The following is a 12182-nucleotide window of genomic DNA, read 5'->3' on the forward strand; positions in this document are numbered from 1 at the left end:
TGTTGTCAGGGCTGCTCGCCAACAGCTGAGGATCTACATTTTCCTTCTCTAACAACAGCACACACTGTTTACAGAAACATTATTTTAAAGGAGGATTATATCTGACAAAGCACTTCTGGTTTAAATCCAGACGTGCAGGACGACTGAGGCCGGCTGGATTAGTAGAAGCTAATAAAAGTGACATAAAGCTGGTTTGTATATTTCTACAAAGCTGCTGAAGTTGCGAAAAGATGATATTTTTTAAACTTGTGCCTATAAAAAATAAAACTTGCAGACACACACATTCGCAGTGGTGGAAGACGGAATCAGATCCTTATGCAAAATTAGTACTACCACAGTGTAGAATTACTCTGTTACAAGTAAAAGTCCTGAATTCAAAATGACTTACATAAAAGTACACAAGCATCAGCATCAAAATGTACTTAAAGAAATATTAAAATATTATATTATTGGATTATAATTACTGATGCATTAATATGTAAGTGTCACTGGAGTTGTAGCTGGCAAAGGTGGAGCTAATTTTAACTGCTTTATATACTGTGGTGTAGCTTAACCTATAATAACACATCATAATTTATTAGTTGATTGTTGTTTGTAATAATCTGAATCTGTTAAAAGTAACTAGTAACAAAAGCTGTCAAATAAATGTAGTGGAGTAAAAAGTACAATATTTTCCTCTGAGCTGTGGTGGAGTAGAAGTATGAGGAAATACTCAAGCAAAGTACAAGTGGGCCTACCTCAAATGTGTACTTAAGTACCGTACTTGAGTAAATGTACTTAGTTACTTTCCACCGCTGCAAATTTGTGCAGAAGTTAGATGTGATGATGATGTCTGGACTAACTGGCAGGATTTGAACCTCAAATATATCTTAAAAGCAAAGGCAAATAAAATCAGACAATTAAGAATAATACTAAAATAAAATGGGTAGAAATGTGAAGAAATGATTAACTGAGAAGATAATCGTCAGATTAATCGATAATGAAAATAATCGTTAGTTGCAGCCCCAAAAACAACAATTGCTTTGGGTTGCCAGGTTGTGAAAATCCATGGCTGGTGTTTAAACTTTCTGTGTGGTATTAATAAATGTTGATTATACATTAATAAGTACTCTTTGCTTTCTAATGAGCCATCAAGTTTGCACTTCTAAATGTTAATAAGTTCAAATTAAAGTGTTTTGAAAACAATCCTACAGGTCAGTGGTTAAACAGTTCAACCACTCAGGGATTTTCCCAACCTGGCAACACAAAACGTATTCGCATGGCTTAGAACTGTCTGTGACGCATCAGTAAATTATTTACTAACTATTAATGAAATATTAATTTCAGTTTATAAACGCTTTATAAAAGGCGTCTTATTAAGAGGCACCAAAAGGATCGGCATTAAAAACTCCTCCACTCTGTAACACACGCACACACACACACACACACACACACACGCACCAGGATGCCCTCAGTGACCCTCAGGTTCCGGTTTTCCGCCCCTGCTGTACCGCAACAGTCCCGGTGTCTTACTGGCACGTCTCACAGCCTGTGGATGGATTTGACAAACGTTATTGTAACCGGTGTGACGTCAGTCCGTGATTAGAGAGAGAGAGAGAGAGAGAGAGAGAGAGAGAGAGAGAGAGGCGGTGTGGACGCTGCAGATCGCGGCGGATCTTCAGACCCGGAGGCAGCAGCTGCACCTCCTTCTCCTCCACCTCCGCTCTTCACCACCAGCCGGGCACCGACCAGCCTGTCCGCGGGGTGACAGACCCGGCGGGGAAACGTGCAACATGCCCTCTGAGCAGCTCCAACCGGACCCGGTGTCGGTTTTTCCACTTTTTGGGGGATTTACGCGGAGGAGCGGACGAAGACTCCTGATGGATCCGAAGCGCAGAGAGCTGTAAGTTGGAGAAAACTTAATATTCGGAGCAGATTTTATGTTTTGATGAACATGCTGTGGTGGAGGAGATCACCCCGGGCATCCGCTGCTGCAGCCGTCCGCCTCTGCGCACCCTGAGGCGCCGAAGAAGCGCGACGAGGACCCCGGCAGCTTCACCCGGAGAGTCCGGGGAGGGAAAACAAAAACCTCTCTGCTCCTTAAAATCTCATCCACTCTGGATTTGTCACTTCAGGCTCGTGCGTGGTTACATATCCCGGAGATGCCACCCGTCTCTCGCTTCCGTCCTCCTCTGGGTCGGATCGGGATGGATGTGGCGCAGTGAGGAGGCACCAGCCTGCGGATAATCACAGTTTGGACTTTTTGGCTCCCCGTGCGGCTCGCGGCTCTCCCTCATGCAGCTCATCCGGCTGGCCTGGGCTCTGACTGCCGCTGCAGTCTGCTTCCTGCTCCTCCTGGTCATCCACAACCAGATCCTGAGAGAAGGTACGGCTCTGTAGTCTGGTCACAGACTTTGGGATGGTGTGTGTGTGTGTGTGTGTGTGTGTGTGTGTGTGTGGAAGGTCAAACTGAGTGTCCAAAATGCCTCAACAGGTCATAGAATGACAAAGAATCAGTATTTATTCAGGTGATTTTGGCATTCTGTGGACTGGGTTGAAATCTATATGTGTGCGCGCACTCGTGCGTGTTTTGCGCACCTGTCGTCCCGTATGTGCGCAGCAGTGGATGATATGAAACTAGTATCACCAGTCCTGGGTTCTGGCCGGGCCGGGCCGGGCCGGGCTGTGTGTCCGGGCTGAGGCGCGCAGTTGGCGGGCTGAGCTCCAGCGAAGGTTCGCTGGTTTTTACTGGAAGAATCCAGAAAGATTGGAGACAGATGATAGAGAGAGGAAAAACTGTAACTCTACTTCTCTCTACCTGACTCTCTCTCACCGTGCTGCACACACACACACACACACACACACACACACACACTGCAGTCTGCTCTCCCTCTCATTCAAACTCCACTGAATTATATTTGATTGACAAAGGATGCATTTCTGTTGTCAAACCATTTGCAAAGAAGGAAAACAGATAAACTAGAAATAAAAGTAGGGTCAGTACAATGATGAATTGTTTATTCTTGTCAGACAGTAGTGAAAAATGTACAATGATAAAAAACAGAGAAAATCAGCAAATAGGCCAAATCGTTGACGTTTTTTCTTAAAAGCACATTTTAAGCAAAAGCATTAGTTGCTCTTTTTGTGCCCCCAAAGTAAAACATCATCATACAAAACAACCAGTAGAGTCTGAGCTTTTACTGAGGAATTCACAATTAGTTCAATAATAACAAATCGAGCACATGTATTAATGTCCACATCCACATGTCACACACAGTTAGACAAGACTAACCTTTGATGGTAGGCTATAATGTGATTCTTATTTATGATTGGTTTCAGAAATCAAGCAACGATGGCGGCTCACAACAGGAAATTAATCTTAAACAAAGCTAAAACACCCAAGATGCACATTTTTTAAATTGTAAAACTACAAAAAAAAAAAAAAAAAAATTTGGAAATACTCACACCTGAAACGGGATCCAAGAAAATTCTGCTAACATATGTGCGAAGTCAAAAGGACACACACTAAAATATATTATTCACTAATGCACTATTATAGTAAGTCAACGTGAACACTTGTGAGTGGTGGATCTGAAGCTTTGCATAATGTTCAAAGTTAACTAGCTAGCTGTAGTGTTGCCGTGTTAGCTCACTGTTGTCGAGGTTAACACTCATCTCACCTGGATATGTTACAGCAGAGTTGATCACTGAGCATATTTTTCCTAGTTTATAAATTAAACAGCTAACATGCCACTCAAAACCTCAAGCCAATAGGACGTGTCTATTGTCAAATGGTCACCAAAGACACATGGAACTAGTGATATTTGAATCGTGATATTTTAATATTCAAATCGATAAAATACAAGAAAGTTCCTCTTAACCGCTGCTTGTTTTGCTTGAACAACTCTGGAGAAAATGAGATGAGAAAATCGATACGACTTTCATGTCTACGAGGTAAATATAAGGCTACAGCCAGCAGCTGGTTAGCTTAGCTTAGCATAAAGCCTGGCTCTGTCAGAAAGTAACAAATTTCACCTATCAGCACCTCTAAAACTCACAAATTCATATCTTGTTTGTTTAATCCTTACATAAACTGAAGAGTAAAAAAATGTTGGAATGTAAAAAAGTTCTCTCGAAGCAAATACTATATTTATATATCATAAATTATCAGGTCTCTATTAAGGAAAAGTTAATAATACTGCAATTTACATGCAAGTTTTTTTTGTGTGGCTACCATTAACTTGTAAAGCATGATAAACAGCTCCATTGTAATGTTATTTGATTTGGATTTTCTTGTAAAATAATCTCACGTGTCCCCTCCACTTCTGAAACCTACACCTGTGGTTACCTGAATTATAAGTTTTGCTGAATATTGATTGAGTTGTTTTCATTTTGGATGCTTATGTGGCTTCGACAGAAGTCACAGCGATGGATAACATGAATCTATATTCACCTGCAGCCTCATAACGCAGCCTTCAGTGCAGTGATGTGTGTGTGTGTGTGTTATAATCCTCAGCAGTAATCTACAGCACAGATCCATCTGTACAACATAAAGCTTTGTTTTTGTCCGGAAGGTCAGAAGAGTCCAGTTTAGTATCGGAGCCTCATTAACAGAATCAATGTAAAACAGCTCAGAGATCCATGTAGAAGGTCCACTCAGCTTTTAGCTAAAAGAAGACGAGAATAAAATAATACCAAACCATCTCTGCTCCCCCCCTCAGCAGCTGTAATGATCCTGTGTGATGGTTTCTGGGTGTCAGGGCTGGTTTGTGCACAGCTCGTTATCAGAGGTTTCTGTAATGTTGGATTTATCCCTGAGTGAGACTCTGCAGGAGAGCAGCATTAATAGCCTCAAACATTTTAAATGTAAAGTGAAGAGAACAGTTTGGAGTACAAACGCTGAATTAAACACACATGCTGACTCAAAGAGTCACACTGAGTTTTGATTTCATAACTGTTTCTATTCCAGTTTGAACCTTCAGTTCTTTTCCAGACGAGATGTAAAGGAGGTAGTCATGTTTCTCATGCAGCTACTTGTTAAATCTTCAGGATGAAAGGGGCACTAAGCCAATGTTTTAGTTTTTAAATCTCAAAGTCAATCTAATGTAGAAATGTAGCCTGTAGAACTGGATGGACACTGCCTGCAATGCAAATCTCAACAGGACGAAAGACCAAGATGCATTTGGCGGAATAACAATAATCTTACTCAACGCTGCCACCTTGTGACCAAAGTTCAAAACAGCAAGTGAAACCCTGGCAGCCCGCTTAAAATCTACCTTACCTATAACTTAAGTAACATAATGTTACAGTCAAAAGAAAACAAGAACACAGAAATTAACATTTAAACAACTTTGAGAGATATTCTACACCTTTATATTAATATTAATATATTAATAAATTTACTGCCCGGCTACTCCAACCTCCCCCCTCAAAAAGAGGTGTAAGACAGGGTTGCTGTGTTATTCAGCCTGTGAAAACAATTATAATGTCCTCTGTAGCTCTGGAGGAGAAAATAACCTTGATGATGTCATAGTGATGTCATCAGGGTTACCACAAATTTGGAGACCACTAATTTATAACAGAAATCCTGTAGTACAACATGGAGGTGTGGAGTTTGAAAGACACGGGTGTTTTACAGGAAGGGAGGGTCTAATAAAAGATACTGTCTAGTTGCATTATGGGAAATGTATGATTCAGGATTTTTGTAGCTTACTGAGGACTTAAAGTCAGGATATCTCGGCCTCTTTTTTCAATCTGTCTTTCACAAGTACAACCACTTTATGCAAGTGACTGAAATTAATCACTGGAGTACTAAATCTCTCTTTTAAGTCTCATTAGTCTGATCATTAATGCGTTCAAGATCTGCCTACTTTGACGAAAAAAGGCAAAAGCAGCCAACCACAAAACATCGCTTTGGCGAGACCGTCCTCCCAAGAAGAACAACAGCATCAGTCGTTTCATTAAGAGCCCCAAATGTTTCTGTATTAAACCAGACCTAACCTTTCCCTAACCTTAACCAAGTGCTGCCAGTGCCTAAACATTACCATATTTGGGTGGAAAATAAATTAAATATGTTGTTGGTGAACGTAGACAAATTGCCAATTAATTAACAATATTTCCGTTTAAAACATATTTGCTGTTGCAAATTGGTTGTAAATAAATGTAATTTCTAGGAGACAGGGTTGGCTGACAATTTCGGTGATAACTTGAACCAATCATCACCTTCATACATGTCCAAATCTGTCCAAAATTAGATTTTCTTTCAAAAAGTCAGTGAAAAACTTAAGATTCTCACATAGATGTAACTTTGTTTGTAACCAGACTGTGGTAGGAAATAAAAAATCTGAAGTGGAGCGATGCTTGTGAGCCTGTTCAGACAGACAGATGACAAACTGTTCAGGCTGAGATTTAAAGCTTCACTCAGTCTCTGGTGTACGACACACACACAATAAAAGCCCTTCTGCTCTCTGAGAGTCTGAAACAGAAACTCAGCCGTTTTTGTTTGGCAGCTGCTTCTGACTCCTCGTATGCAGATGTTTCAGATCATTAGTGCTGCAGCAGGAAAAAGAAAATCAGAAAATCCAGCAGCTGCTGATTAAAATTCATCAGTCATAGCTCAAACGCAGTCAGCTGAGCAGGTTGAGGTTTTCTGTGATGCTGCAGAGACTCTTATTTTGAAGAGAGATGAGGTCTGTCAGTTCATATTACATCAGCAGGTTAAACAGGTGAAACATCAGATCAGTCTTTTTATCGCTTTATTAAACCAGATTAGTGGTTCATCATATTTCTGTTGATATTACACATACAGGAATGTTAACATACATACTGGAATATACAGTAGTCGTAAATCCCAAATGGGAAATCAAATGAACCCTTTTAAAGACCATAAACAATACATTTTAGGAGCTGGTGTCTGTTGTCGTCTCTTCTTTATTGATCATCTCAATGTGAAAAGCTTTAATGAGCAAAAACTGCAGACTGAATTTAATTCCATCACGCTCTCTGTTTACTGAGTTTCTCTTTTCTTTTCTCTGCCTACTCATAAAGCTCATTTAGATCCTGGAAACAAGCCTATTATGCAGCAGATAAACTGTTGTGCCTGTGGTGTAGAAAGCTTACCCAAGAAGCCTTCAGAGACCAAATTAATTCTCAATGCTCCATTAAGTCGAGCATATATTCATGGGAATTATGAACACGCTGTAGCTGAGAAGAAAAAAACAACACAAACAGAAATTAGTGGTGCAAAAAGCTGCAGACGGTGTAATTGGATTTGAATAAATTCATCTGGGGGAGGAACGTCAGTGAGTGATTCAACAGAGAGCATGACTGATGAAGCTCTTTTTAAAAAATTTAATCACACCTCAACTGCACAACAATAAATGTCCTAACCCCTCGGCTCGCTGAGACAAAGACATTACATTACATTAATTTTGCTGACGCTTTTATCCAGAGCGACTTACAAGAAGTGCATTTCAACCATGTGGATACAACCCAAAAGAAATCATGGAAGTACATTGACTTCATCAAATATGCTGAACTACTTTAAGTGCTACATTTAGAGAGAATAAGAGCTAGAGAAAGAGTTAAAAAAAATGTATGGGTCAAGGTGCAGTCTGAACAGATGAGTTTTCAGTCTGCAATGGAAGATGTGAAGAGTTTCTGCTTCCCTGATGTTGATGGGGAGCTCGTTCCACCATTGTGGAGCCAGGGCTGCAAACATGGACCGTCGTGATTTTGTTGAGTGGTAGCTGGGCCCCCTCGTAGTGAGGGAGTAGCAAGCTGATTGGTAATAGCAGAGTGTAGTGGACTAGCTGGGGTGTATGGTTTGATCTTGTCCTGGATGTAGGATTTGCCTGAGCCATTCACAGCACGGTAGGCAAGTACCAGTGTCTTTAATTGAATTCGAGCAGCCAGCAGTGTGGGAGTGTGGCAGAACTTGGGTAGGTTGAAGACCAGCTGAGCTGCTGCATTCTGGATCAGCTGCAGAGGACGGATGGCACACGCAGGCAGACAAGATGATCAACCGCTGTGTGATGGAAGAATCAGCCCTGACACTCACAGCCTTCAGAATAAGCATCTCTACAGCAATAAAGTCAGGAACTACACAGTAAACTCTCTGGCTGAACCCAGGAACTAACTTTATCAACAGACCAATCAATAAACAGATTCCTATTGAAGGGGTGTTACCGTATGTTACAAACTTTTTCACAGGATACACCTGTGGTTCCTCAGTCCTCGTCTCCTCTGAGATGCATGGGCCAGAGGACAGGAGGAAGCAGAATTAGCACCCACAGTCTGCCTTGGATTTTTCTGTTTCAGTGCCTCTCGTGTCACTTCCTGTCTTAAAGCTGCTCTCAGTCATCATGTTAAACGTGCCCAACAGTAACGGCCTTGACTCGTATTAAAGTCCGCTGTGGTAGATTTTGTTTCGGCTTCGGAGACTTTGTGTCCAGCCTCATGTTGGATTCGGGATTTGTCTCCTGCTGCAAAGACTCATTAACTGCCATCATAGGATCAATAAACAGCCGCCACGTCGTGTCAAAACAATTTCAGCCTCATCATTATTCCTCTGTCTTCACTCAGTTCAAACACATTGACTCCAGTTTTCCTGCTCTGTGATTGTTGTTCTTATTTTCAATTTGCAGGGAAATTTAAAAAAGTTGATGGATAATAAAAGCTCATACCAACCAAATGTCTCCCTTCCTCTCATTCATGAATAGATTACATGTCAGCTGTGATTGAGAAAACAGTAGTCAGAGCAGACAAAACAACTTGTTGTACTTTCATTATTCTGTAATGTGAGCAAGCCTTATGACACAGATGCAGAGTTTCATCTGTGATTCATTCAGCTGAAAAACAAAGTCAAATAAATAAAATGTACAAATCTGCTGCTGCCGGTTTGGTAGAGAGAGTGCATTATACATTACAATATAATGTACATTATAATGTACATTATAATGTAATGGTACCACTACCATTACATTATTATCATAATGTAATGTTAGTGGTAGGAATAATACTAGGACTAATAATAATAATAATAGCAGCGGTAGTCGAGCAGGAACACAAGGTGCCAGATCCAGACTCTGCAGCTCCCGAGGCAAAAATACCTGCTGAAAGCGACAGAAAAAGAGACGAGAGAGACAAGAAAGCACAAAACTATGGGAGACAGAAGATGTTGAGTTAGTAACATGCATTAATTGGATAAGAATACATACAGATGGAGAGGGAGAGGAGGAGAGAGGAGCTCAGTGCATTATGGGAAGTCTCCCGGCAGTCTAGGCCTATAGCAGCATAACTAAGTGATGGTTCAGGACTCACCTGAGCCAGCCCTAACTATAAGCTATATCAAAGAGGAAAGTCTTAAGCCTACTCTTAAATGTGGAGATGGTGTCTGCCTCCCGAACCCAAACTGGGACATGATTCCACAAGAGAGGACCTTGATAACTGAAGGCTCTGGCTCCCATTCTACTTTTGGAGAATCTAGGAACCAGAAGTAACCCTGCATCTTGGGAGTGCAGTGTAATAAGGTATTATGAGCTCTTTAAGAAACAATGGCACCTGACCATTAAGAGCTTTGTAGGTGAGGAGAAGGATTTTAAATTCTATTCTGGATTTTACAGGGAGCCAGTGCAGAGAAGATAATATTGGAAAAAATATGATCTCTTTTCCTAGTTCTTGTCAGTACACGTGCCACAGCATTCTTGATCAACTGGAGAGTCTTAAGGAACTTTTTTGGTCAGCCTGATAATAAGGAATTGCAATAATCCTAGAAGTTACAAATGCATGGACTAATTTTTCTGCATCATTTTGAGACAGGATGTGCCTGATCTTTGCAATGCTATGTAGGTGAAAAGAGCCCTTGAAGTTTGTTTCATGTGGGAGTTAAGGGACAAATCCTGATCAAAGATAACTCTGAGGTTCCTTACGGTGGTGCTGGAGCCAGGGCAATGTAATCTAGAATAACTATATTTTAAGATAAGGTTTTTGGGGACAAATACAATAACTTCAGTTTTGTCAAAGAAAATTGCAGGTCATCCAGGTTTTTATGTCCTTAAGGCATGCTTAAAGTTTACTAACTGATCAGTTTCATTTGGCTTGATCGATAGATATAATTGGGTATCATCCACATAACAATGAAAGTTTATGGAGTGTTTCCTAATAATATTGCCTAAAGGAAGCATATATAAGGTGAATAGAATTGGTCCAAGCACAGATTCTGTAGAAAGACTTAAATGTTCAATTTCAATGCCATATAACAGAAGAAGGTTGAGGGTGTGGTTAAAACAGTGAGTGGTTGTATGTACACTCTGACAGAAGCCAATCGAATCTAATAATGAGATAAACGCAGTACTAAAGCTATCATTATCAACGTCCACATGAATATAAAAATCACCTGCAATAATTATTATATCTGTTTTAAGGACTAAACTTGATAAAAACTGAGAATTCAGATAAAAATTCAGAATAAGGACAAGGAGTGTGGTACACTACAACAAATAGAATTGGCTTTTTTTCCTGTGTTTTCCAGGTTGGGTGTGCAAGATTTAGAACAAGGCTTTCGAACGAGTTATAATTTAGTTTAGGTTTAGGGTTGATTATTAGGCTTGAGTCGAAGATGGCTGCAACTCCACCTCCTCAGCCAATGTCTTGAGGAATGTGAGTATTAATATGACTGGGCGCAGTGGATTCATTTAGGCTAACATATTCTTTATGACCCAGCCAGGTTTTAGTAAGACAAAATAAGTCAATATGATAATCTGATATTAAAACGTTCACCAGCAAAGCTTTAGATGACAGAGATCTGATGTTTAAGAGTCCACATTTAATTCTCCTATTTTGTTGTGTTATTTCAGCTGTGGTAATTTTGACACCATCACTAAGGAGTTTTGGGTGGGTAACTGCTCCGGAAGCACACAGAAGCGTGTAGGACTGCAACTCTGCCTCCTGGTCTCAACTCTGGGTTGTCATGGTTTAGGTCCACTAATAAACTCAGCCAGATGTCTAGAAATGAGAGCTGCTCCATCCAAAGTGGGATGAATGCTGTCTCTCCTAATCAGATCCATGTCATCACTGGTCAGATTTGGCAGGTGCCCAGAGAAAACTAAAACATTGTCGTTGCATACGTATACACCGACTCAACGTTTATTTTAGTGACCTCCGATTGGCATAATCGGGAGTCGTTACCGCCGACATGTATATAATCTTACTGTATTTACACTTATCCTTAGCCAGCAGTTTTAAATAGGATTCAAATGTACGTTGTACGTTCAAATGTATAGCAGATAGTTAGTTATTGTAATGAAGAATCTAACAAAATTAACTGTGAGAGCAGAGCAGCAAAAATACGCAACCAGTAACACACAATCACCAGTGACCGGAAATGAGACAATATGCTTACCCCAGCACATCAGGACGACACACAAAGTGATAACACAGATCACACAGAACACACCAATATAAAATGTTTTCCATCTTTTAAAACAAAATCTGACTGTTGGCAAAAAAGTGAAACATTATGATGGTTAGGATTGAATTTGTTTTCAGCTGAAGTATAGAAACATTTTCAAATCCAGAAAAACTTAATTTTCCATCATATGGCAACGAAACAACTGAATCTCACAGTCTTCATCAGCGGATCGCGTTTTCTCATCATCGTGTCATTATGTTGTTGGGACCTTATTGTGGATCCTAAGTAGACCTGTAGTTTTTAGACCCCCCCCCCCCAAAAAAACAATGAAATGTTGTGAAAATGTGGCTCACAAGTAAAAGACAAACGAGTAGCAAGTAGAAACACATTGTGGAATAAAAAAGATTATGGCTTATGTGATAATTATGACTGTACAAGAAAGTAAATGTATTCAGGTGTGCAAATCCTACTTGGTTTTAATGTCAACGGCAGGAAATTAATGATTATTTATTTATTTTTAAGAAAAGTTACAGTTTATGACACACAAATGTGTCCTCACAACCTTCAGCACAATCGTTAAAATTACACTGCTGCTCAACACATCACATTACTATTTATTACACCATTTTATTTTTTATGTGCTGCACGTCCTTTTCAGGGACTGTGGCAGCAAATTAGCTTAAAGCTAAGTGTGGTGCCACTGTTTTTATATTGGACATGAATACATAAACAGTAAACTAAACACAGATCATGCACACAGTGAGGTGCAGACCTAATGCACGTCAAATGAAAA

The 12182-nt window shown here is 40.2% G+C and overlaps 1 protein-coding gene across 2 annotated transcripts in view; it reads left to right on the top strand.

Annotated features, from left to right (window-relative positions):
- The first annotated feature begins 749 nt into the window (after positions 1–749).
- The window catches only part of LOC122875261 (chemokine-like protein TAFA-5), a 51142-nt gene continuing 39709 nt past the window's right edge, over positions 750–12182 (top strand). Inside the window, exon 1 of one of the 2 annotated variants that reach the window (XM_044194208.1) lies at positions 750–2365. In XM_044194208.1, the coding sequence (XP_044050143.1) occupies positions 2275–2365 (91 nt within the window). In that variant the 5' untranslated portion in view covers positions 750–2274. The remainder of the gene's footprint in view (positions 2366–12182) is intronic. The other variant, XM_044194209.1, reaches the window with a different exon arrangement.

Source organism: Siniperca chuatsi, linkage group LG4, assembly GCF_020085105.1.
Source record: "Siniperca chuatsi isolate FFG_IHB_CAS linkage group LG4, ASM2008510v1, whole genome shotgun sequence".
NCBI classification, from domain to species: Eukaryota; Metazoa; Chordata; class Actinopteri; order Centrarchiformes; family Sinipercidae; genus Siniperca; species Siniperca chuatsi.